The 27,819-nt window shown below is 38.4% G+C and overlaps 3 protein-coding genes and 1 long non-coding RNA gene across 4 annotated transcripts in view; 2 read left to right on the top strand and 2 right to left on the bottom strand.

Moving 5' to 3' along the window:
* Window positions 1–5,393: 5,393 nt before the first annotated feature.
* On the top strand, window positions 5,394–6,738 carry LOC122993408 (sodium- and chloride-dependent betaine transporter-like). The gene is made up of 4 exons (XM_044367551.1): window positions 5,394–5,547; window positions 5,625–5,759; window positions 5,967–6,104; window positions 6,662–6,738. The coding sequence occupies exons 1-4, from the start codon at window positions 5,394–5,396 to the stop codon at window positions 6,736–6,738; spliced, it is 504 nt and encodes a 167-aa protein (XP_044223486.1).
* LOC122993078 (sodium- and chloride-dependent betaine transporter-like) overlaps window positions 5,706–27,819 on the top strand; it is a 50,988-nt gene continuing 28,874 nt past the window's right edge. Inside the window, exon 1 of the mRNA XM_044366946.1 lies at window positions 5,706–5,759. The gene's annotated coding sequence lies outside the window, so the exon portion shown is untranslated. The remainder of the gene's footprint in view (window positions 5,760–27,819) is intronic.
* Window positions 10,159–19,518, bottom strand: LOC122993080 (sodium- and chloride-dependent betaine transporter-like). The gene is made up of 14 exons (XM_044366951.1): window positions 19,207–19,518; window positions 18,995–19,129; window positions 18,650–18,787; window positions 16,154–16,256; window positions 15,620–15,752; window positions 14,871–15,005; window positions 14,354–14,457; window positions 13,972–14,096; window positions 11,902–12,014; window positions 11,676–11,813; window positions 11,477–11,579; window positions 10,958–11,058; window positions 10,601–10,771; window positions 10,159–10,384 (listed from the first exon to the last, which is right to left on the bottom strand). The coding sequence occupies exons 1-14, from the start codon at window positions 19,358–19,360 to the stop codon at window positions 10,277–10,279; spliced, it is 1,761 nt and encodes a 586-aa protein (XP_044222886.1). The 5' UTR covers window positions 19,361–19,518; the 3' UTR covers window positions 10,159–10,276.
* Window positions 21,504–22,228, bottom strand: LOC122993087. Its single transcript, XR_006406331.1, has 3 exons — window positions 22,154–22,228; window positions 21,856–22,076; window positions 21,504–21,755 (listed from the first exon to the last, which is right to left on the bottom strand). It is a non-coding gene; the product is annotated as an uncharacterized LOC122993087 (long non-coding RNA).

Below are 27,819 nucleotides of genomic sequence, written 5' to 3'. Positions count from 1 at the left end.
TGTGTGTGTGTGTGTGTGTGTGTGTGTGTGTGTTATTGTAATGAAATCCTCAATAATCTGTGGACACACAAAAATGCCAACCTGCAGTGGTGGAGAGTAACTAAGTACATTTACTCGAGTCCTGTACATAAGTACAATTTTGAGGTACTTGTACTTTCCGTACTTGAGTATTTTCCATTTGATTCTACTTCATACTTCCACTGTACTACATTTCAGAGGGAAATATTATTTATATGTCTATATAGTTAATAACGAGTGTGTAATCAGTGTATAAAAAGCAGCATGTTACTGTTGTAGCTGCTGGAGGTGGAGCTAGTTTCAACTACTTTATATACAGTTAGCTAGTTTAGTCCAGTGGTTCCCAACCTAGGGGTCGGGCCCCTCCAAAGGGTCACCAGATAAATCTGAGGGGTCGTGAGATGATTAATGGGAAAGGAAAGAAGAAAAAATACAGTTCTGATACACAAATCTGTTTTTCAGTTTTAGGATTTTTTCTCTAATCTATGATTTCTGCTGAAATATTGGATCATTTGAATATTTATTGAAATAAAACCATGTCAGAAGTTTAGAGGGAAAAATCACTATTTGGTGGAGCTGTTAACAACTTATATACATCTGAAATGTGACCCTTACTCTGAGAATGATGGAAAATACAGTAAATCATCAGGTATTTACTTTATTTCTATTTTCTGCAACTTTATACTATTAATTCACTACATTTCAAAAGCAAATAGTGTACTTTTTCTATAGTTACTATTTACTGCACAACAAGTATTTTTACTTTTAATACTTATGTAAAATTATCTGATAACACTGCAGTACTTCTACTTCACTACGTGTTTAAAAATACTACATTACAAGTAAAAGTATTGCCTTTATACTCTCTTCTACTATAGTTGAGGAGAGCTGCAGAACAGCAGAGCTACTACTGGACTACTCCATACTGGCAAGTTTAAACTCCAACAGTGAATCAGATTTTATGAGCTCATTGTATGTTATACACTTCAAATCACATTCTCCAAAGAAAGTTGTTGCTACAGTTCTGAAATTTACTGGAAAAGTGCAATACAGTATTCCTCTTTGAAATGTTGTTGAGTATAAACACAAAGTCTCATGACTTGCAATATATTTAATAACACAGTATATGTAATTTTATATTGCTATAAATTTTTGTATAGTACATTATATGTTTATGGATAAAATAACCAGACTGGACTATCTGCTTTGGGCTAATTTGACCTTTGCCAAACATTTGTTAATGTGAGAAATGTGCCTGTAAATATTTGTCATGCTTTCTTACCTGCATAACAACATAGACCTGTTTTCATGTGAAATGCATGATTTGCAGACAGTCCACAGTTAAACCCCATAAAGCTAATTTCTACTTAAAACCTCAGGGTTTTCCAGGATGACAAATATGTTATGCTGATTTACAGGAAAATGAGTGTGAAATAAGACACGAGATAAGTAGAATTTTCCATTTGACTTGCAGCCATAAAAAACTGCTTCTTAGTTTCTTACATTTCTTTTAGTTTCTTACATTTTCAGTAAATATAAGTGTGATAAAGCTTCAGTGGAGTACTGGAGCAAGCTGACACAGAGTATGAAGTCACACAGTGTGGAAGATGTTTTATCTCAGCTGCTTAAATGGAAATATTATGAACACTAATGCTATTGTTATACTCCAAAAGAGGATATTACTGTAGCCTGTGACTCAGCTGTCTTTACGACTGTACACTGGGAGCTGCAGCTGTGAGACCTCCTCCTAAATAAAAATGCATGATGTCTGACCTCACTCAACAGATGCCATAATGGAGCAAAGCCATGGAAAACAACTAGTGGCTGAACACATTTTCTGGCCACTCCCTGAAACAGTGAAGGATATCCTTTTTCATGTAGGAGTGCATGGCTAATTCAAATACCAGTTCTACTGGTCCACTTGTGTGTTCACTAAGGGAGTGAAAGGGCGTGGCGCTTCTGTGTGAGCTAACAGGGTAGTGTGGTTGTCATTGATCAACAAATCCCCAAAGGCATCAAGAGAGTAATAGAATAAAAGCAGAGTTATTCAGAAATATGAGCTGGTTTCATCTTCTTTCTTTACACATTCTGCTATTTTGCTTCAATATAATGAGAAAGCAGGCTGAGGTGATACTTTATGAGTTATTTATTTGAGACCACCCCGCCCCCCACCCCACTATGTAAAAGACTCAGCATCCAACTAAGCCTATTAATTGACAGCTGTGTCTTTGTTATTACAGTCTTGTAGTGTGTGGATTTACTTTCATTGTTAATGCAATAGCTTGCAGGCATAGATGTGTTTTGAGAATAAAATTTACATTAATCTACACTACCGGTCAAAATCTTGGACACATTTTCTCATTTAAGTGATTGGGAAAGTGCTTCCAAATGTTTGACTGGTGCTGTAAATTGTCTGTAATGCCTGATTAGTGCTTACAAATGAGTAAATAACTATTCGTTTCCATGTCATTCATTTTATTTTCACAATGCTATCCATGTATTTTAGGGAAACAACACCACTCAATATGTAAAATATAAAATCTGCAAAACATTAACAAGGGATTTTACAGATAAAGTTGAAGAATAGAGCATTTGTGAAGCTGGTAGGGATTCACTGTTTTCCCTACTTCAGCAGTGCAGGTGCTTTTCTGATGATGCATAGCAATTAAGTTCAGTCTTAAGGGGACTATAAAAATTTAACCGCAAATTATGTATACTGTACCTTTTTTTGCATTTTTAATGCACGCTGTACAGCTTTAGCTCAGCTTGCCCTCGGGTGGGTACCATTCATTTCTACTGTCTTCTCTGATATAAAAATCTGTTAAGACTCATGAGACTTGCTTGAGTTGTGTAATCCATCAAGTCTGCGTTCATTTTTGTCAGCTGGTTTTAAAAAATATGCACTGCATTACCTCACAAAAAATTTTGGATTACATAACTCAGGCAAGTTTTTAGAATCTGCTTATTGATTTTTATATTATACGTAAATGAAAAGAAACTAGCACATTCCTGTATCAGTAGAAAAAAGGACATTCAAATGAAACACAGTAGCATAGTTTTCAAAATGATTTACAGTCATGCAAAGAGATTTGAAGTACATTGACTAAAATATGCAAAACCAATGGTATAGTCACTCACAATACATCTATTGCCCAGGATCATATATTGAACCTCATGGAGGGCTCAGAAACATGTAGTATACAACTCAAAATTAATTAAGTTACAATTAGATTTCAGTTTATAGATCCATTAACAGCTGTGTTATTTGAATTCAGTTGCAGCATAGACTCAAGGTTAGAAAACCTGCATGGTCATCGTAGCCAGTGTGTGTCTGTCAGAGGCACGACACTGAACCCATCTCCTCACTCACTCTTAATTGCTCAGGGCAAGTGGCTAAAAGCTAAACTATGTCCAATGAAAACTGGGGTGATTATCTAGGGATAGTAGATAAGATAGTAAATACCTCAAATTTTGTATTTATTGGATATACATACGAAACTGGTGCAAATGTCCCATCATGACTCAGAATTTCACAGTTGAAAATATAAATCTAAACTGAAGAGTATCCACAAGTCAAAACATATTAATACATTTGTATTGTTTAATTGTTTAATGTAACAATTAAAAGCTTACACAGAATATGACATTTTAAGTAATTTGACTCTTCAGGTCTGCTGCATAACTATGATAAAGACACTCTCAGTTCGACACTGGTTTCTCTCCATTTCCCTCCTCTTCCAGGCTGGAAAGAAAAAGTTGAGGGAGAAAGACTGTAGCATAATTATAAAGTCCTCTGTGTGACTTTCTTTATATACAACGTTCAAAACACAATAGTTGAGGCACCACATAATCACTGAGTGCACCAGAGGATTCGTGTCATGATGCTAAATATTAGTTTGGCAGTGTGAGACAAGGAAAATGAATACAAAGCTTTTGATTCAACTGGAAAAGAACTGCATTCAGTTTCTTAAGTAAGAAACAAATTTGAAAATACACTTAATATAGACTAATGAAACTGATGAATTTTGCCTTTAATTACTGGTTTATTTCCATCTTGCAGCACTTAGCACTAGATAAAAACCAAACAGCTCTTTTTAAGGTCTGCTGATTCTTCAAGGACACAGAAAACTGTTCTTGAAAATGCTGACCTGCCTGAAGGTAACACACCTGGAAAACACACCTGTCCTGTCCACTGTGGCACCAGAGTAAGAGAAGAGAGTGTGTACACCCAGACGTGGCAAAAGCACTAGTCAATAATCCTGAGGGGCTTGTAATCAATCAGGGACAAGATAAAGGAAATCAAATCAAAATGAAAATCAGAGTTCTTAAATTTGCACTTTATTGCATTTTCAATATAGTCTGCATTATTTATCAGAAAACTGTCAAATATAATATTATGCTGAACCAATGGCCAAAAAGGAGAAAACCAAGATTTGAAAAGTGAACTGTTTGCTGGACTGTGAATGCAGCTTGTGTTTTTTGTTGTTGTTTTTCGGTTGGTCAGCCACTGACATATCTCAACTATTGAATATATTGTCATGAAATTTTGTACAAATATCCATAGTCACTAGAGGATGAAGTCTGCATACTTTGGTGATCCCCAGACCTTTTCTGCTTTGACATGACATTCCTCAACAAGTCACAGAATCTGATGGGTCAGAGAATACACTACAACAACAACACAAAGAAAAGAAGAGGGAAGCGGAAATAAAATTAGAAGCCAATCTGAACTTCAGTGTGTACATATTAGGAGCTGTAATGGGAAAACTACAGAGTTTTGTCTTATTTTTTAAGGTGTTTCATGCACCAGGCAGACATGAGATCCTCGTCATCTGTTTTTGCTTCTTCTTCTTCCTCATACATCTGACCTTGGTCACTGAGATGAATGACATGTTTCCAGGATAGCACATTCAAACAGCAATTGTAAAGAAATGTATGTAAAAAGAATTTCATTTATTCAACTCTTCTCCTTCTCCTCTCAGTAGGGATTTAAATATTTCAGTTTACTGATTAATAGAGTGCTACTAGAGCAGAGTCATCATTTTAATGATATGATCCGACTATTTGTGCCTTAAGTGTTTTTTCAGTGATGATTTATGAGTTGTTTTCCTAAATTTGACACTTTGATGGTCTTAACAACGTGTTGAGTCTAGTCTGGGTGTCAATCACACCTCATCGTTTAATTAAAAAGCTATATTACAAAACAAAGACCTTAACCAACCAGAATGACTGGCTTTGTTTATAACATGATCGCTGGCTTTGAGATGTATTCTATGTATTCAAATTAGGAAAAGACACGTTATATAAGCAGCAAAGATCAGTTTGCAGTATTTTGGAATCATATCAGAAACACACAACAGATTCTTGATCTTGACATGAACAGAGAAAGAAGAAGAGAGAATCAGAGAGGGGATGGAGACAGAGGACGGTGGGCCAGTAAAACAGAATATATTCTGGTTGTTGCAGGAAATGTGGTCGGCTTGGGCAATGTTTGGAGATTTCCTTACCTCTGCTACAAGAATGGAGGAGGTAAATCATACAAATACTGAATTTATTGAAGAGTTAATTACATGATCATACATGTCTCTGTATTTATATACCTATAGGTGCCTTTCTGGTACCATATAGTCTGTTAGCTGTGGTGGTTGGGATACCTCTGTTCCTACTGGAGAGTTCAGTTGGTCAGTACACCCAGGAAGGATTCATCACCTGTTGGAGGAAATTGTGTCCACTGGCACAAGGTGAGTTGATTTATGTTGAGCTAAAAAGGTGACAATCAACAGATGATGAAAAACATCTAAGTTTCACTTTTTACATGAAATGATAAGGAATCAAATTGTTTGTGTCTCAAACTAACTCTGAATATGTTGCTCAAATGAATATCTAAACTAGATCTAAAGATTTAAAACTATTTTAACTTAACTATTAACTATTTTTCTGTATTTTAGGAATTGGATATGGACATTTGGTGTTGAAACTTTATGACTTCATCTACATTATTATCCAAGTCTGGGCTCTCTTCTGCCTGGTGTTCTCATTCAGATCCCAGCTCCCCTGGGCCACATGTGACAACACCTGGAATACAGGTAAAGGTTTGACTGTAGTTTACTTTTAATTATATAAAAATGTTAGATAAACAGGGCATTACAGTAGTCAAGGTGAGATTAAATAAAATCACTTGCGGTGAAACAGCAAAACTAAGGAGCAAATGAGGACAGAGTGTCAAGGAAACAACAGAAAACAGAGGGTTGCACATTTTGGCAAACGTATTGCCCCGTTCATCTGTCTACATCTGCAAGTTCAACAAGGAGAGATGAATTGGAATTAAATAACATAGAAAGAAGAAAGTTACTTAGAGCAGAATTGACGATGAAACTGGACATTTTTTTAGCAGAAAATAATAAAATTCACCAATAGCACACCTTGACGCTCTCCTCTGTTCTCATGGTACCACTGTGGGCAGCTGGACAGATGTGTTGGACAGCAGGCACCTTCAGACAGGTCAGTGTTCAAAAGAATTTCCTGCAACTCTGGATGCCTCAACAAGAGCTTCTTTGTCGTCCCAATGATTACAGTTGTGTGTAAACTTACTCACTCATCTTTTTTCCCCAGTGTTTGTCTGTCCTTCGTCATCCTGTTGAAGATCCAGTCTCACAGAGAAGAAAAATGGAAGAGGACGGGATACATGTGGAGCTGAGGACGTCTGCAGAGACATCTTAGTCACATCAGCTAGACACTTCACCTTATTGTATTCAGTGTGGCTAAAATGTATTTAAAGACAGATATTTGTGCTGAAATGATTAGTTGATGAATCGTCTAAATGTATCATTTAAGTCAAATGATTTTTGCTTGTTCCAGCATCTTAAATGTGAGGATTTGCAGCTTTTGTCAGCTTCATATCAACAAAGTATATATTTAAACATACTATAGATTAAACATTTAATCACTTATAGACTGACATCGAAAATCATGAGTTTCTACATTAGCTCTATACGATTGCGGTGAGGATACTTTATGTTTGGATTTGTACTGATGTCTGGGTGTTTTATTTTACATTTTCAAGTGTAAATAAAGACTATTGTTCAAGATGACTGAGGCATATTTTGAACTTCTCACCAAATTATTTACAGTTAACACAAGGATCGGACAAAATGTATCCACAGCAAATTCCAGTGAGTGAAGAGAGTAAAATAATTCTTAAAAATGGTGGTCCTGTGTATTTTGTCACATCATACACCATGTTTAGTGTCAGTTTCCAACAAGTGTATATTTAAGTAGAACATGCTACAATGACATTTTGAAAAGAAAATATTAGTAAATAAAATTATTAAAATATTAGTCATCCTAAATGGCCAAAACCTCAAATTACATCAGAAATTACCTTTTACATTTGTCATATAATAGCACTGGTTATTAGATTTAATTTCATGTAATATTTTCAGTCAGCAGTTTGCCACATCATGTATAAAGTCTCCCTCCACTCAACAATGTGTTGTTATTGTTACTTCACTGACTGTTTGAGCATCACTGTGCAGAATGACGAATGTGCAGAGTGACACTAGAAGGATTTTTTCACATTTATCTGCAGAATTGTAAACTTTCTCTGTGCTGACCATAAATCTGAGTATAAGGTGTGTGCCTATGAGTATGATTTTTACAATCACAACCAGCTTGAAGCCAGTCATGGTCCAGTATGCAACTCACACACATTTGATGTGGAAACTTGAAGCCTCAAGAATAGACTTCAGGGAATCTTGTATCCATTTTGAAATTAAAAATATTTGGATAGTCATAGATTCTGGATTTTTCAATGACGGAGAAGGAGCAGGTGGAATATTAGAAATTGCTTACCAGATGACACCCAACTGAATTTTTTAATGGAAAAATCATATCAGACACAAATGATTTTTCAAAACATCCTGTTTTTATAAATCTTAAAAATGTCTGGAGGGGATCTTTACATTTCTCCTCACCTCAAATATTGGCCATGTGTGGAGGCATTGAGGAAAAAGCTGTCATCTTTGAAACGGTTGTGGTGGGATTGTGTGTAATGAGAGTTCTTCATGTTCATTCTGTGATTGTCAAACTTACTGCACTTGACCTAAAAAAACAACGCTTGCAAAACATAATTTACCGTCAATTGTTCTACTTTCTCTCTTGATCAACTTCTCACTAAAGAAGCTCATCCTTAACCCCTCACAATTAATGATTATAAGCCGATCTCAAGTATCATTCCTCAGCAAAAATATTGATAGGATTGTCCATATCATACCATGTATGGGCTTGCTTTCTTTTTTATTTTCTCTTGAATCTTGTAGTGTCTTGTAAGCCCATGCGGGCTGGGCACCTTTGGGTGCAAGACAATTTCCATGCCTTCAACTCATCATGTCTGGATTATTGCAACAGCTTTTTTATTTGCCTGAACCAAAAATCTGCTGATTGACTGCAGACTGTCAGCTGCCAGGCTTTTAACCAGAACCAAGAGACATCACTCCTGTTTTAGCCTCTTTACACCGGCTCCTAGTATGTTTCAGAATTGTTTTTTAAGATCCTACTGATTACTTTTAGGGCTCTTCATGGCCTCTCTCCCTGCTATATCTGACCTCTTAGTAAAGTACGAGCTGGTACGTACTTTGAGATCTTTGGACAGAGTAATTCAATAAATGAATTCATTCATTATCTCGCAACAGTAATGTAACTTTGACAAAAATAATTGCACTCTGTCTTGATGCTCAAAGTGATAGAGTCTGCTTAATGACTTTCATATCTTATGGAAATCAACAGAAACCAGCAGATGCCTGGAAAAAGTGAAACACAGTGGTATAGTTTGATCAATGATTTGCAGTGATGCAAAGTACATGATTTGAAGAGGCTGAGACATGTTAAAACTGGTATTGTCCTTTAATGCTCACTCTGCTGTACTGGTAAAATACATTTAGCTACAGTGTACCACAACAACTGGAGGGCAGAGCAAATAAATCAAACCATTATATTTACACTGTAATGTGTTAAAACACATGCCCAGAAACATGTAGCATGGAACGCAAAGCATTTAAGCAGTTATAAGGAGATTATAGTTTGGAACCAGGAACAACTTGGAAAGATACATAACTGGGAGGGGTGTCTGGGGGTCCTCAATTAGAATTTTTTTTTTAATTTAAAACAAATTTCCTGCATTTCTACACCACCTAACCTCTTGGATTAAGTCTAGAAACAGCCTAGATTAGTTAGATTGAAGGTGCTATGAAAACTAAGAATGCAAGGTACTTACAATCATGACTTTGCATAGACAAACTAACCTAAAAACCTATTACTGGGAATTACGGTGTCTAAATAAATCTTAGCCACACTGAAAACTATGAGCTTAAAGGGGACCTATTATGCTTTTTCTTATTTTCAGTCATATATATGATGTTACAATGACGGATGTTCATGTTAAAAGTGACCACAGTGTCAAATAATGAGGTAAATGTATGTAGAAGTAATCCCAGTGAGCGAAAAGCACTGACTTCAGACTACTCTGAATGCTCGATTTCCACCAGTTTTTTCTACTTTCAGCCCGAGACTTCAACTTCTACTTGTGTCATGACTCAAGTCAAGCTGGCACACTGTAAGTATTTTTCCATTACCCAGCACAGCAAAGTAAAATAAGTAGTTTACTTGTTGGATGTATGCTGGTTGTCTGCAGGTCTTCATCAAACATCATCATCCCTGTGCCTGTTTCTGCTTGTACTATTCCTCCCTGCATTATTTCTAACTGAGATGCTGAACAAAGAGCTCCAAAAATATCGATATCTTGTTATTTTGACCGGTTTTTAGCGCCACTAACGAAGCTCTGCTAATTCAGTGAGGAACACATTTCACATCCTGTAAATTCTTCAAAATAAAAGTCTCCAATTATTTAGTCATTTAAAAGCTTTTAATTTGATGGTGTAAAGCAGGAAATGTGTAGTTTGCATCGGTCGGTAACTTAATACGACACTGATACAGCTGCCCCTTGGCAGCTTCCAGAAAACTGGACAATCAGAGCATAGTGGGCTCATCAGGAGGGGGTCTCAAAGAGACAGGAGACTGCCTGTTAGAGGCAGAGGCTGAACTGAGGGGCTGCATAAAGGGCCAGCATAAGATGAACAAGGAGTGTAAATTGTGAATCATGCAAAGCTACTCTAGTGGAGTAAGAAAATAAAAATATAGAGCTGGAAATAAGAATAACAGGTCCTCTTTAAACAATGACAGATGAAGTGTCTAGCTGATGTGACTAAGATGTCTCTCCAAACGTCCTCAGCTCCACATGTATCCCATCCTCTTCCAAATTTCTTCTCTGTGAGACTGGATCTTCAACAGGATGACAAAGGACAGACAAACGCTGGAAAAAAGATGAGTGAGTAAGTTAACACACAACTTTAATCATTGGGACACTCAACAAGACCTTTTGGATTTGGATAAGAGAATGTCATGTTGAGTCTATCTCTTTTTCTTCTCATCTTGCAGAGCATCCCTCAGTAGATATAAAACTTAAGTTGAAATCATAAATCAGAAAAAGGGGCATCCAGAGTTGCAGGAAATTCTTTTGAACACTGACCTGTCTGAAGGTGCCTGCTGTCAAACACATCTGTCCAGCTGCCCACAGTGGTACCATGAGAACAGAGGAGAGTGTCATGGTCCAGCCTAGAGCATAGGCCCAGTCGGGGTAAACGTAGCTGTCGTTAATCCTGAGGTGTGTGTAATCAACCAGGTACAGCATAAAGGAAATCTAAGAAAGTATGGAGATAGTTTTGTTTTTTTTTCCAGAGGGAACAAAATAGAGTTTAATGAAAAAAGAAGAGATGAATAAGTACAGAAACAGTTAAAAGTAGCCAAAGGTTTTCAGCACAAAATGTCATTTATTTTATTTAGGAAATGGAACTAAATACAGTCTATTAAACCTTTTCTGATTTACCAGTGACAGCAGAGGAATGATGTATCTCCAGCACACTTTGAAGAAAACAGATGGTCTCTGTCCAGTCATGTCCTCAATGATGTTAATAACACGGTCAGCACCTGATGGGAATTTAGATTAGACTAGTTTCTGTGTTGGATCTGGGATTTGCATGTGATTTCTAAATAGCAGTGTGTTGAGGTCTCTTAAGTTTCAGAGTCATATGGAGGTTTTTATTAGTATTGCAGGGTATTGTTGCTAAAATGTGAATGACTGTGAATAAAACGGACAAGATAAACAGTCACTTTGAAACATTTGGTTACATTCAGGAAATGCAACCAGTCTGGCCAAAGCTATCTAAAATTGAATAATAACAAACACTCAAATTAGAAGCATTTCTATTTGTCCTATTTTATGAAATGGGGCAATATGAACAAAGTTATAACCTCATGATTTATTATTGAAAACAAAAATATTTGAAGCACAGATATATACAAATAGTCAGATCATATCATGTAATATAAATGCTTTTTTGCTTACCAAAACCCCAAGCCAGAGCCAGACACTCAGATAAAGCCATGAAATAATGAAAAGCTCTGGTACAACCATAATAATCAATAAGCTGGAATAGGTAAATCCCTCCCTAGAGCCAGAAGAGACAAGATTTGAATTTGAGAAAATGTTTTGAAAACAGATTGTGTGTTGTTTCAATGTGTTTTCATGGACTTATTTTATTCACCTCAGTGACCAAAGTCAGATGTATGAGGAAGAGGGATGAACAAACGATGAGGACAAAGATCTCATGTCTTCCTGGTTTACGAAACAGCTTCGGAAACAAGTCACTCACTGAGGTGACAAAACACTCAACTGTCACAAACTGGGGACAAAATAAAAAACAACTGCATTAGTTTGTGCCTGCAATGCATTAGTTATTAATCAGAAGGTAATACCACAAAACAACATACATGTGTGTCAACACAGAGGAAAATCATCATCAGGAAAAAGCAGACAGTCCAGAACTGCGGTAAAGGCATCGTAGCTGTTGCCTGTGGGTAAACAATGAAGGCCAAACCTGGACCTGTGGATTGGAAATAAACAAGTTGGAAAGTACGTTCTTTCTGTAGCTATATTTCATAACTGAACACATTTCATTTCAATATAAAGGATATGGCCAATTTTCTATATTTTATTTACTGTCAACAAATCTTATGTGCAGAGCAAACCAAAAATTAACTAGAAAATGCAATTTCTGTAGAAATTGGTGTTTAGTCTGTCAATTGCATGAAATTGACAAAGCAGCTCAGCTCAGCTCAGCTCAGCACAGCTCAACTCAGAGATTGACATCACCTGGACTCCTTCATCTCTACTGAGTTCTGCCCAAAGCAGGGCTCAAACTCAGAACCTTTGGATCTAAAAGGAGTTCAGAAATGACATGACCTTAAACCACTGGACTACTCACACATGCTGTGTAGTGCAGGAAAAGATGTATTTAACAAGCATATCAATCCATATTTTAGGTAGTAATGTTAAGGTGAGCTAGAGAGGAATTGAATTCTGGTACAGGATAAAGATGTGTGGCAACTTTGTACATGAGAGCAATATTATGAGGAGCACTGCAGTGAGCAAGTATCAAACACACAACCTTGTCATCTAAGGTATTGCTGATCATGAGAGCAGTGCTTTAAACCACTGAGCCAACAGACATTCACAAAAATGAGAGGAAAAAACCTCCATTTTGATGAGGAAAATGTATTTGTCTCAAACCAGAGCTTGAAGCCCAGAGATTTGTACATCATTAGTGAAAGCAAGACTAGTTTAACATGAGAATGAATGATATGTGTAAAAAGTGTTTGAAGGAAGAGAGAATCTGTAAGTTTAAGAAACTGCAGTGAGAGAAGACACACATCCTGCAGACTGTATTGCAGTCAATGAGAACATGACAGCGACTCTCTATCAATTAAGGTTCAGATGTCAAAAACTATAAGTCCTATGTGAAATGTATTTACATTGTGAGAGAGAGGAGGCTTGTGGCAACATACTGAGGCAAGATATGTGCGTGAGGAGTTAAAATTGTGGGAGTGACAGCAGTTTAGAAAAACATTTCGGGCCTAAAAATATCTGTGCTCTCCACTGTGCTTGATCACATGACACACTGGTGAGACCTGAAAAAGTCCTCAAAACCCCTGACTTTGGGCTTAAATTGCTGAAAAACTACAAAAGATATCACTAAACAATCTGATAACTTTGATAAAGTTCAAAGTTTTGTGAACATTTTAAAGTTTGAATGGTGTCTGTACAATAAGGGACTTCCGGGCAGTTGAGTGTCAAAGTGACCAAGGTTCCAACTCAGTCCTATAGACTGCCATTATAAATTTTTCATGTTTTAAAAAATTATATAAAATCGCTGAAACGTGTTACATTTCAGAAAAATGCAAGCACATATCTGCTGAATGAGTTGCACAGATTGACAGTTGAATGGTTTTTATAGCACAAAGTATGCAGCAGTTGAAACACAGCAAAAAATGTACAGAAGACGGAATAAGAATAAAGAGTGAGAAGAACAATCTTCTTCCAGCAATCACACCTTTTTGTGGTACATGACATGACATCTTGACCTGACTTAATGAAGTTCTTTGAGAAATTAACAGTGTACTTGTTGTCTTTGAAGCCGTTTCTTAACAAACTAATGCAACCACAATCTTCAGGCCAAAGGAACATGTCACCCAGTGCAACGGTGAGGCTCATTGATGTGTTTTTAATAGTTTCTGGACAACAACAGAAGTCTACAGCAGGCTTCATACACATGAGATTACATGAATATATGAAATTTGTTGACAATAAGACAAATATAGAAAATATATAGAAAATTGCCTGCCACATCCTTTATCTGTATAACTTTGTGTGTGAGTATGTGTATGTTTGCTACATAGTGTTTATGAAAATATTTCTATTGTGATTTTAACATGAACTCTTGGGAGACTAGCCTTGAGCTAAAGATATTCAAAAATAAACCCATTTTAAATCTTTGAATATACCAGACTCAGCCACAGCGTCGACAGTAACACCCTGTTTCTGAGCCAAGAATCCAAGTACAGAGAAGACAACAAATCCGGCAACAAAACTGGTCCCACTGTTCAGCAGACAGAGCCAGAAACAGTCCCTAGAGGTCACATTAAGACAGAATACCTTGTCAAAGAGCAGACATTTGCATTGGTATATAAGCTATTTAAAATGGTGATGTGAAAACAAGTGATGATTTATTGTAATATTAATGCATTGTGAACTGCATCGACTGTATTTGTTATTTTGCTTGTGACATTTAACTCTGACTTAGACTTTAACTTATTCAAACATCAGAGACACATTTTAGTTAAAGTGCTCTTATAAAACTTATTGTGTTTTGCTGCTTATACTTACTTGTAGCAGTTGTTCTTGTAGTCATTATAGCTGCTCAAAACATTGAGAGTTCCTGCAGTCAGGCTGTAGGAGAAGCATATTTGAGATCCTGCCTCTATCCAGACCTGTAATATAACAAATAAATATAATATATATGTGGTGGGGAGTCCGCCATACCGAAATAAAAGAAGCATGTACAGTTAATTCTCTAGTAAGTCTTTTTCCAAAGTGGGCTCCACTTGCTGCTCCCCTGCAGGCAGCATCACCTGGACAACAAAAATTGCCATGTAGCCTGAAGTCTCCTGTAGCCAAGCTCTCATCATAGATTCAAATACATATATTAATTAACTGGATGAACGTTAAAGTGTTTTAATAAACTCTTCAGAACTGTTTTCGAACTGGATCCAGATGATCTAATTGGACCCGCAAGTTAGAAATATTACCTGTGACTGATGGATTGCCAACCACTCTGGACAGTCTTTCTCTCACATGACCTAAAATGACTCAATGTGCTATACATGGTATTAATGTAAAATACCTCAAGGTTAGCCAGGCCATTCAAATCGGGATACAGGTAGTAGTAGATCCCTTCCCAAGCTCCAGGTAGAGTCAATCCCTTGATGAGCAATATCAGGAGCATCACATAGGGGAAGGTGGCAGTGAAGTATGCTACCTTAAAAAAAAACACAATTTTAACATCATCTTTTTTGTGATAATAAGAATTAATGGGAATTACTATTAATAATTAAAATTATATTTACATTATATAGCACTTTTCTAAACACAATTGCAAAGTACATAACAAAAAGAGTACAGCATAAACATGCTAAAATAATTACATTTTAATTAGTATTTACAACTATGACAAACTAAAACAGTGAAACAATGAGGACCATATGAAGATAAGAATTAAAAAAGGATAAAAATATAGCTGCATTTTTTATAAAAAAGGCTTTCCAATGAACATGAGTTTCAACCCTGTTTCCTAGAAATTATGTTTATATACTACTAAAATTTTCTTCCAAATTATGTTGTGTTGGCAAACGTAGTTACTGTGGAATCTCAGGCTGTGCTGTGGCTCATAAGGGATATCAATGTTATAACCAGGGGCCTGACCATACAAAGCCTAAAAATTATAATCAAAATATTTAAATCAGTTCTAAAATGCACAGGGAGTTTGAGGTGAGCAACCGACTGAATTTAATTAATGAAAATAAGTTAAATATGAACTGTGGTTTCTACTGTATCTACCACAAGTGAAACATTTAGGATAAAATATCAACTCACCTTTGCAGAGGATCTGACACTTTTCCAGATACTGAAGTACGTGAACACCCAGCTGGCCAGAAGACACAGAACCAGCTCCCATCTCACACTGCCCAGCTCCTCAATGCCTCCAGACATGGCCAGCACTCTCCGTCTGAGGAGAGGAGAAATTACACATTAACATAATGTGACACTGTTTACAACACTGGATGGTGGCAAAACGTGAAGGTCATCTACGATTGTATAATTTATTAGTGCACTTTTATAAAGTTGAAAAGACAGATTGAAAAAAAAATTGAACTGCAAAAACACTGAATCCTACATTTCCCATAATGCAACTTATTAGCATCTTTCATTATAATCTTCATGCCTCTTTGTATGTCCATGTCTTTCATACTCCACAGCCCAAGTTTGAAATGCAGGCTTTCTGTTATAAATTTGTTTTGTCCAAGCCCGAGCTGAGATGACTCGGGTGACATCATCAAACATCAACCACAAGACATTTTACAAACCTCAGACAGCTTTAAAAGAACATTAAAAGAACATTAGACTCACTCCCAGAACTCAGTAGCAGCAGAGGCGGTGTTGGTCAACATGGTCTGATTTATCGTCACATTTGGCCACATAGAATCCAAAGTCTGAAGACCCATACAGTTCACTGGTTTAGAGAACAAATGACAATGATAAATGTGAGGAATCACTACTACAAACTAACAGAGAACATTTGACAACAGGAAGAGAACAGAACAACTAGTGAAGAATTGACAGATAAACTGCAAGCTGTTGTTACTAGTTGTATGACATAAAAACAAGCGGTTACTGGTGAGAGCTTCTGAGAAAGTTCAACAAGTTCAGCAAGTACAAAACTTTCCTCTAATGTTTGTAATGCTTTACTGTGCTATTGGTGAATTTTATTATTTTCTGCTTAAAAAACTGTCCAGTTTCATCATTAGGGCCTGAGCCCCAAAGGGGTATTTTGTGTGTTTGTTTGTTTGTTTCTTTCTTTCTTTTTTATTAATCCGCCAATTCAACCCTTAATTTGACCCCCTAAACATGCTCAAAAACTCACCAAATTTGCCACACACATCAGGTCACATCAGGTGAAAAATTTGATAAAATGTCAAAATGATCCCCTAAAGTGCCAAAATGTGCTCGATAGCGCCACCTATGTATCTAAAATGGCCGCCACGGCCCGTAGGAATGTCGTACAGAGATCAAACCAAAACTCAATTATACATGTCATCAAGACCTATAGATCATACGCTGACACCCCTGACCTAAATCCAACAGCAAGTCCACACACATGAAAGTACAACTTTTCCCCAATTTTGGACCCCGAACAAACGCTATCTCCTCCTAGGGCGTTAATGGTATTGGCTTCAAACTTGAATACATGACTTATTAGGTAAAATTGGCTATCAAGTGTTTGTCTAACGGTAAGACACCTGGAGATGATGGTTTTGAAGTATTGAGTTCTATAAACGCTTTCAGGATATCTTGACTCCCTTTCTTACAATATTATATAATGATATTACGTCTAAATCAATGCCTGTCAGCATGCGAACAGCTGTAATTTTAACAATACCCAAATCTGGCAAAGATCATATGCAAATGAGTAACTACAGACCTCTTAGTTTGCTTAACAATGACTACAAGTTATTTGCTGAAATGCTTGCAACACGTCTTGAAAGAGTGGTTCCCTCATTGGTCCATTTTGATCAAGTAGGGTTTTTTAAAGGCCGTCATGCGGCAACTAACATGAAAAGGCTCTTTCAGGTAATGCATAGAGCCGCTTCACTTCAGCATCCAGCAGTAATGTTATCGCTGGATGCTGAAAAAGCATTTGACAGGATCAAATGGCCATATTTATTTTATACTTTAGGAAGATATGGCTTTGGACCTATATGTATGCAGTGGATTAGGGCACTGTATCACAAACCACTTGCCTGTGTGAAAACAAATGGAATTGTGTCCTCACCCTTTGAGCTAACTAGATCAACAAGGCAAGGATGTCCAGTCTCACCAATATTTTTTATATTGGCATTGGAACCCTTAGCATGTGCTATTAGAGCTAACCAACAAATAAGTGGTATTAATATATATGGTTATGATTTTAAGATAAATTTATATGCAGATGATATATTATTAATACTCTCAAATCCAGCAACCTCAACCCCACACGTATTTAAGCTCATAAATGAGTTTGGCAATCTTCCAGCCCATCTTACCCAAACTCAGGTAGTCTGGAAGAAAGAGGGACTGAAATATCTTGGTATTAATATCATCTCCCCCATTGAGAAGATATTCGAGATAAATGGTCCTAAATTGATTAAAACAATCAGAGAAGATCTTGCCAGATGGGGAACACTTCCGCTGTCCTTGTGGGGTAGAGGCCTTTAATGGCAAATACCCTATGCTCTGGGCCTATCATGAACAGTGTGAGGCCGGCAGTTGGAAATGGATGGAACAAAAAATTGTTGGTGAGAGCAAAAAACAAGTATCCCTTTCTTCTTTGTGGTATTGTACAAAGCTCAATATAAATATTAAGAACCCAATTATCAGTTTTTCATGTGAAATAGCAAAAATAATTGAAAAGAAATGTGCAATTAATGGAATACTTTTGCCTTCATGTCCATTATGGGAGAACCCATTATTCGCTGCTGGAAGGAAGACTCTTGTTAATAAGGAATGGGAAAGCCATAATGTTAAGAACCTAGGCCAAATCTTAAAGCAGGAGAGAATAATAAGATTTAATGAGGTTAAAGCCAACTTTGACCTCAATGATTGGTGTTTTCTGCAGTATCTACAGTTAAAATCTATAATGCAGACACTTATCTCTTAAGGTGTCGTACTGTCCTCAGATAAAAATGCAGATAATACATTCATTCCTCTGTTTTCTGTTGTTTCCTTGACACTCTGTCCTCATTTGCTCCTTAATTTTGCTGTTTCACCACATTACATGATTTTATTTAATCTCACCTTGACGACTGTAATGCCCTGTTTATCTAACATTTTTATATAATTAAAAGTAAACTACAGTCAAACCTTTACCTGTATTCCAGGTGTTGTCACAGGTGACCCAGGGGAGCTGGGATCTGAATGAGAACACCAGGCAGAAGAGAGCCCAGACTTGGATAATAATGTAGCTGAGGTCATAAAGTTTCAACACCAAATATCCATATCCAATTCCTAAAATACAGAAAAATAGTTATTAGTTAAGTTAAAATAGTTTTAAATCTTTAGATCTAGTTTAGATATTCATTTGAGCAACATATTCAGAGTTAGTTTGAGACACAAACAATTTGATTCCTTATCATTTCATGTAAAAAGTGAAAGTTAGATGTTTTTCATCATCTGTTGATTGTCACCTTTTTAGCTCAACATAAATCAACTCACCTTGTGCAAGTGGACACAATTTCCTCCAACAGGTGACGGATCCTTCCTGGGTGTACTGACCAACTGTACTCTCCAGAAGGAACAGAGGTATCCCAACCACCACAGCGAACAGACCATATGGCACCAGAAAGGCACCTATAGGTATATAAATACAGAGACATGGATGATCATGTAATTAACTCTTCAGTAGATTCAGAATTTGTATGATTTACCTCCTCCGTTCTTGTAGCAGAGATAAGGAAATCTCCAAACATTACCCAAGCCGACCACATTTCCTGCAGCAACCAGAATATATTCTGTTTTACTGGCCCACCGTCCTCTGTCTCCATCCCCTCTCTGATTCTCTCTTCTTCTTTCTCTGTTCATGTCAAGATCAAGAACTACGTCCGTTGTGTGTTTCTGTTATGATTCCAAAATACTGCAAACTGATTTTTGCTGCTGATGTAACCCCTGTGTAAATTCTAAGAGTTAAACCCACAATATGTAATTTCAGCCTCTAGAGGTCTCTCAATCAAAACAATAACAAAAGACGGAGTGTGATGATGGTGTGAAGTAGCAAGGGATCATGGGAGTTGTTGTCTTCATTGTTGAACAACCAGCTTCTCAGGGATAGGATTACTCCAGTGTTCATCGTTCAAGATGTTTTTACCGGTGTTACAAATCAACTGGTTTTCCTGTTAACTGGTTACCTTTATTTGTAACCGCTGGGAGTTTCCCATGGCGACAGCAGATGTTCAAATCACAGAGAGGAAACTTTGCTGACCTTGTAAATGTCTGATTATGATTGTATATCACTCATAATTTCACAGACTAGACTATCCATCTGGTTAATTCAGCTTATGGTTTATAGAGTTCAATGAAACTTTGGGATCAGAAATATTCTTAACCATATTTTGATGTATTTTCTTCAAAATAAAAACTCCCCACCCAGGTTTCGACACTGGGTGTTAAATATAAAGGAATACTTACAGTACATTGTGCTACACCACTGAGCTATGTGGCTTTGAGAACTACCAATATACCCAAACACACAGCCTATTTGGAAGCAAAAACAACTGTATGTTATCTTTGGGTTTTGAAATACCTCTGCTAGATTAACTTGTGACCACTGTTATTGCAGTGATAGCAGCCACACAAGCCCAGTTTGTTGTCCCAGTCAACATGGGTCTGTGCAGTATTTCCTGGGCTTTTCTCCCCACAGAAATGACAAACATCCTCCATTGCATCTGTCACAAATATAGACATGACCATCACATTCATACCTGACTCGGAAATCAGCATTTGGGCCATTTCCATTCTCATTTGGTTGACTGCCTCCATGTCAACCGGAAAGTCTGCCCTCTGACCCCTTAATATATGCACTGCCACCTTGAATACAGATTGAAGTAAATTGTCTCATTGAAAGAGATGGATTAACTGACAAACTGGAAAACACACACCAGCACCCCACATGATGTAGTGTCATGCTGGTGGGGATGAGAAATTGTATCACACGACCACTTGGAGATGTTTATGTTCCTCCTTCTGATGAAGGCTCTACATCAGAGGTCACTAACCGCAGTCCAGGTCCGGACCCAGAAGCTGTCCCATACGGACCCGGACCTAAAGCCAAGACAGAAGGTTATGATTAAAAACCTGACGGGCGCCTCTATTTTAACTGGCGCAGCTTTTGTAGTCTTTACGGTAAATGTTTAGTAGCTGAGGAAACGCACAGACCAATTGCATGCGAGTGAAGCCATACCACGTGATACAACTCAGCCAATGAAGTTTGTGCATTCCAGGTAGGAAACATTGCGACTCCGCGGTGCAGACAGGTGAGAGAGAGTTGGAGACAGGGCAGGTTAGACGGTGAAAGTTGAGAAAAAGACGAGTGAGATGGAGAAAGGGAGAGAAAAAGACGAGTGAGACAGAGAAAGCTGAGAAAAAGACGAGTGAGACGGAGAAAGGGAGAGAAAAAGACGAGTGAGACAGAAGGCTGAGAAAAAGACGAGTGAGACAGAAAGGGAGAGAAAAAGACGTGTGAGACAGAGAAAGCTGAGAAAAAGACGAGTGAGACGGAGAAAGGAGAGAAAAAGACATGTGAGACAGAGAAAGGGTAAATACAAACGGATGAGACAGAGAAAAGGACCAGTGTGACGGAGAAAAGGAGAAATACAGACGGGTGAAACAGAGAAAGGGAGAGAAAAATAAAGAAGGAATGGCGCTCTCCATAAAAAGAAACGTGGACAGCGAAAATAGAGCATTCAATCCGGAATGGACAGACTCATTTCTGTTCATACTTCCCACTGGGAACACTAAACCAGTGTGTCTCATAGGTTCAGAAACCGTGGCATTAAACCACCGTTAAACCATTAAAACCGTTACATTAAACATATCAGCAGTCATACATATATATTATTATTATTATGTTATGTGACAATAAATATTGTCAAAAAGCTTTTGAATTGTACTGAATTCATTTGATTTGACAGTCAGGTATTGATTACATGCAGATGTTGAGACCTTTGCTTCAAGAAATTTTCTCTAACTTGACCTCTTTAAATTTTAGTTGAATACCCCTGCGCTACATCATGAAGATAGAGGGGTGAAAATATGAGATGCTGCTTTGTTGGCTATATGAAATAGTCTGCCACACCAGAGATAATAGGTGCACCTACAAGGGATCATCCAAGATTTGCCTACCTTGTCATTTCATTGCATTTCTTCACCTGGGCACTGGTGGCACCAAAAGGGTCAACAAACACTCCTTGGGGTACATAGCCTGTTAAAAATACACAGATGGACTCCTAAATATGCGTGGAGCATGAAGAGTCTAGGTGTGCTAAAGATGGGCATACAAAATTGGACAAAAGTCCACTTACCACCAGCGTCCAGTGTCCGTCCTTGCAAACTGCTCCAATAAGTACATCATATTTTGCAGCATCCAGCTACAAAAAGTCCAGTTGTTAAAATGAACTTAACATTCTGAATAAGACATTGTTAGAATTTGAATAATGATGCTCATCTTTCTTAACCCCCGGGATGTGTCAGTGACAGTGAGCTTGAGAAGATCCATTCCCACCAGCTCAAACAGCTCAGATACCTGAAAGATATGAATGAGTATTATCTGTACTATACTGGAAGGTTAGTTAGAGCACCTAGTGGCACAAATAACCTCACCTCTATTGGGTTGTACTGTGATTTTTCCGTAAGGCTGGCCCTCTTGGCCTGGCATGCTGGGTATTGACTGATCTGGAAAATGAATGGACACAAAGTAGGCCAATATCTATCATAGGTCAAGTCTGCTTTTACAAGTACCACTGGTATCCGGAAAGAGAGAATACCACATGTTCTCATATCACAGTGGTTGTTTCCCCTTTGTGGCCACAATATTGTGCCTGAATTATAGATGCTGATCATCAATTTAATAAATGGAAATCATTTCAAGTACGTTTTATGAGGTTAATGAGAAAATAAAAAAAATATAAGTATAGGGTGTGGGATTATTTACCTTTAAGGACAAAATGTGCTGCTCTTCTTTTAATTATGTATCTCTCCTTTTTGTCGCATCCCTTGGGGAATTTATTATGGACTTTGAAGTCCATGAGCTCCTTAATAATTTTTGGGTCCATGTTGACACAACTGTTGAATATTCAGTTGCTCATAATCATGGTTCCAAAATTTCTACTTATATGGAATTGTGGGTAATTGCATAATTGGATGAAAATTACTGACCACTTGCAGCTGCACTCGTTTGGTTTATTGCTCTTATAACTTAATGTGGCAGGTGGCACCGAGCGGAATCTAACCCCAATCTTCCACTCCCAAGGCGGACAAACCACAGCACTGGCAACAGTCCAACAGTTCTTAGGCAGGCTAGATCGGTGACGAAGAGGGAAAGACGCAACACTGCACAAGAACAGTCTCTAGTCCAGAGCCGTAGGCACATTGGAAAGGAGAGAGGCCAGTGGCAGAGCAGATGAGGGAGTTGTGGGCATATTCTATCCACAACAGCTGTGAGGACCAGGAGGAGGGGTTCTGGGAGGCCATGCACTGCAGGGCCGTTTACAACTCCTGGTTCATGCGCTCCGTTTGCCCATTGAGGGTGGAAGCCGGAGGACAGACTGGTGGTGGCATCCAGGAGACTGCAGAACTCTCTCCAAAAAACGGAGGCAAATTGAGGCCCACGGTCCGACACCACATCGACAGGGAGGCCATGAAGACGGAATATGTGGAGCAGGACCAACTGAGCAGTTCTCTTGGCTGAAGGGACAGTATGGCCTTCAGAAGAGGGAAAGCCCATCACAAAGTCCATGGAGATGTGGGACCACGGGCGGTGGGGAACAGGAAGAGGCTGCAGAAGTCCTGCTGGGGCCTGGCGGGAGGTCTTGTGTTGATTACAGACTGGGCAGGCTTTGACGAAGTCCTGGGTGTCCTCTTTCAAGCTGGGCCACCAGAAGTGCTGGAGGAGGGCATGCTGTGTCCGTCGAGCACCAGGGTGGCAGGAGAGCTTGGAGGAGTGGGCCCACTGCAGCACCTCTGATCTCAAGGCTGGAGGGACGAACAAGCAGTTTGGCGGGCAGGAGCTGGGACCAGGATGTCCCTCAGCTGCTGCTCTCACCCTCTCCTCGATGTCCCAGGTCACCGCGGTGATAAGACAGGACCCAGGGAGGATGGGCTCTGGCCTCTTTCCAGATTCCTCCACTCTCTGGAATTGCTGGGACAGGGCGTCAGGCTTGGCATTACAAGATCCAGGGCGGTAGGAGAGGGTAAAGTTGAACCGGGCAAAGAACAGGCACCAACGGGCTTGGCGGGAATTCAGTCTTTTAGCTGATGTACTCCAAGTTCTTGTGGTCAGTCCAGACAAGAAAAGGCTCTTTGGTACCCTCCAACCAATGATGCCACTCTTTGAGAGCCATCTTTACTGCCAGCAGCTCCCTGTTGCCAATATCATAATTCCTCTTGGCAGGCGACAAACGCCGAGAGAAGAAGGCACATGGGTGGAGCTTCTAATCAGTGGCAGAACGCTGGGACAGGACAGCCCCTGCCCCCACATCAAAGGCATTGACCTCCACAACAAACTGGCGATTAGGGTCAGGCATCTGAAGGATGGGTGCTGAGGTGAACCGTGTCTTGAGAGTTTGGAAGGCTTTGTCAGTGGAAGGTGACCACTGAAAAGGCACCTTGGAGGAGGTCAGGGCGGTGAAAGGAGCTGCCATGGGGCTGTAATTGCGAATGAAGCGGCAGTAGAAATTGGCAAAACCCAGGAAGCACTGAAGCTGTTTGCGGATCTCAGGAACAGGCCAGGAGGTGACGGTGGAGACTTTAGCTGGGTCCATCTGTACACTGTCTTTTGCAACTATGTACCCCAGGAAGGACACTGAAGAGGCATGGAACTCACACTTCTCAGCTTTGACAAACAGGGAGTTCTCAAGGAGGCGCTGGAGGACGGCTTGGAAATGGTGAATGTGTTCATCTCTGGACTGGGAGAAGATGAGAATGTCATCCAGGTAGACAAAGGCGAACCGGTTGAGCATGTCTCGAAGAGAGTCATTGATGTAAGTCTCCATGGCCTTTCGCTCAGGCTCAGACAGGGAGTACAGGCGTCCCTTGGGGGATGAAGTCCCAGGCAAGAGGTCAATAGCACAGTCATAGGGGCGGTGCGGAGGCAGAGATGTGGGTTTGGCTTTACTGAAGACCAGGCAGAAGTCGTGGTACTCCGGCGGCACCCTGGAGAGATCAGGCGAGGAGCTGAGGACGTCTGCAGAGACATCTTAGTGCCATCTGCAAAGTCACATCAACTAGACACTTCATCTGTCATTGTTTAAGCCTACAGTATTCAGTGTGGCTAAAATGTATTTAAAGACAGATTTTTGTGCTGAAATGATTAGTTGACGAATTGTCTAAATGTATCATTTAAGTCAAATGATTTTTGCTTGTTCCAGCATCTTAAATGTGAGGATTTGCAGCTTTTGTCAGCTTCATATCAACAAAGTATATATTTAAACATATTATAGATTAAACATTTAATCACTTATAGACTGACACTGAAAATCATGAGTTTCTACATTAGCTCTATACGATTGCGGTGAGGATACTTTATGTTTGGATTTGTACTGATGTCTGGGTGTTTTATTTTACATTTTCAAGTGTAAAATAAAGACTATTGTTCAAGATTACTGAGGCACATTTTAAACTTCTCAGTGAATTATTTATAGAGTTAACACAAGGATCGGACAAAATGTATCCACAGCAAATTCCAGTGAGTGAGGAGAGTAAAATAATTCTTAAAAATGGTGGTCCTGTGTATTTTGTGACATCATACACCATGTTTAGTGTCAGTTTCCAACAAAGTTTATATTTAAGTAGAACATGCTACAATGACATTTTGAAAAGAAAATATTAGTAAATAATATTAAAATATTAATCATCCTAAATGGCCAAAACCTCAAATTACACCAGAAATTACCTTTAACATTTGTCATATAATAGCACTGGTTATTAGATTTAATTTCATGTAATATTTTCAGTCAGCAGTTTGTCACATCATGTATAAAGTCTCCCTCCACTCAACAATGTGTTGTTATTGTTACTTCACTGACTGTTTGAGCGTCACTGTGCAGAATGACGAATGTGCAGAGTGACACTAGAAGGATTTTTTCACATTTATCTGCAGAATTGTAAACTTTCTCTGTGCTGACCATAAATCTGAGTATAAGGTGTGTGCCTATGAGTATGATTTTTACAATCACAACCAGCTTGAAGCCAGTCATGGTCCAGTATGTAACTTACACACATTTGATGTGGAAACTTGAAGCCTCAAGAATAGACTTCAGGGAATCTTGTATCCATTTTGAAATGAAAAATATTTGGATAGTCATAGATTCTGGATTTTTCAATGACGGAGAAGGAGCAGGTGGAATATTAGAAATTGCTTACCACATGACACCCAACTGAATTTTTTAATGGAAAAATCATATCAGACACAAATGATTTTTGAAAAAACGCTTGCAAAACATAATTTACCGTCAATTGTTCTACTTTCTCTCTTGATCAACTTCTCACTAAAGAAGCTCATCCTTAACCCCTCACAATTAATAATTATAAGCCGATCTCAAGTATCATTCCTCAGCAAAAATATTGATAGGATTGTTCATATCATACCATGTATGGGCTTGCTTTCTTTTTTATTTTCTCTTGAATCTTGTAGTGTCTTGTAAGCCCATGCGGGCTGGGCACCTTAGGGTGTAAGACAATTTCCATGCCTTCAACTCATCATGCCTGGATTATTGCAACAGCTTTTTTATTTGCCTGAACCAAAAATCTGCTGATTGATTGCAGACTGTCAGCTGCCAGGCTTTTAACCAGAACCAAGAGACATCACTCCTGTTTTAGCCTCTTTACACCGGCTCACAGTATGTTTCAGAATTGTTTTTTAAGATCCTACTGATTACTTTTAGGGCTCTTCATGGCCTCTCTCCCTGTTATATCTGACCTCTTAGTAAAGTACGAGCTGGTACGTACTTTGAGATCTTTGGACAGAGTAATTCAATAAATTCATTCATTCATTATCTCGCAACAGTAATGTAACTTTGACAAAAATAATTGCACTCTGACTTGATGTTCAAAGTGATAGAGTCTGCTTAATGACTTTCATATCTTATGGAAATCAACAGAAACCAGCAGATGCCTGGAAAAAGTGAAACACAGTGGTATAGTTTGATCAATGATTTGCAGTGATGCAAAGTACACGATTTGAAGAGGCTGAGACATGTTAAATCTGGTATTGTCCTTTAATGCTCACTCTGCTGCATTGGTAAAATACATTTAGCTACAGTGTACCACAACAACTGAAGGGCAGAGCAAATAAACCAAACCATTATATTTACACTGTAACCTGTTAAAACACATGCCCAGAAACATGTAGCATGGAACGCAAAGCATTTAAGCAGCTATAAGGAAATCATAGTTTGGAACCAGGAACAACTTGGAAAGATACATAACTGGGAGGGGTGTCTGGGGGTCCTCAATTAGAATTTTTTTTTTTTATTTAAAACAAATTTCCTGCATTTCTACACCACCTAACCTCTTGGATTAAGTCCCGAAACAGCCAAGGTTAGTTAGATTGAAGGTGCTATGAAAACTGAGAATGCAAGGTACTTACAATCATGATTTTGCATAGACAAACTAACCTAAAAACCTATTACTGGGAATTACGGTGTCTAAATAAATCTATTATGCTTTTCCTTATTTTCAGTCATATATATGATGTTACAATGACGGATGTTTATGTTAAAAGTGACCACAGTGTCAAATAATGAGGTAAATGTATGTAGAAGTAATCCCGGTGAGCAAAAAGCACTGACTTCAGACTACTCTGAACACTCGATTTCCACCAGTTTTTTCTACTTTCAGCTCGAGACTTCAACTTCTACTTGCGTCATTACTGAAGTCAAGCTGGCACACTGTAAGTATTTTTCCATTACACAGCATGGAAAAGTAAAATAAGTAGTTTACTTGCTGGAGGTGTGCTGGTCATCTGCAGGTCTTCAGCAAACATAATCATCCCTGTGGCTGTTTTTGCTCGTACTATTCCTCCCTGCATTATTTCTAACTGAGATGCTGAACAAAGAGCTCCAAATATATCGATATCTTGTTATTTTGACTGGTTTTTAGCACCACTAACGAAGCTCTGCTAATTCAGTGAGGAACACATTTCACATACTGAATATTCTTTGAAATAAAAGTCTCCATTTATTTAGTCATTTAAAAGCTTTTAATTTGATGTTGTAAAGCAGGAAATGTTTAGTTTGCATCGGTAACTTAATACAACATTGATACGGCTG

The sequence above is a fragment of the Thunnus albacares genome, chromosome 12, assembly GCF_914725855.1.
Source record: "Thunnus albacares chromosome 12, fThuAlb1.1, whole genome shotgun sequence".
NCBI lineage: Eukaryota > Metazoa > Chordata > Actinopteri > Scombriformes > Scombridae > Thunnus > Thunnus albacares.
Note: the sequence above shows the minus strand (reverse complement) of the source record. Positions and strands in the feature narration are given on the sequence as shown.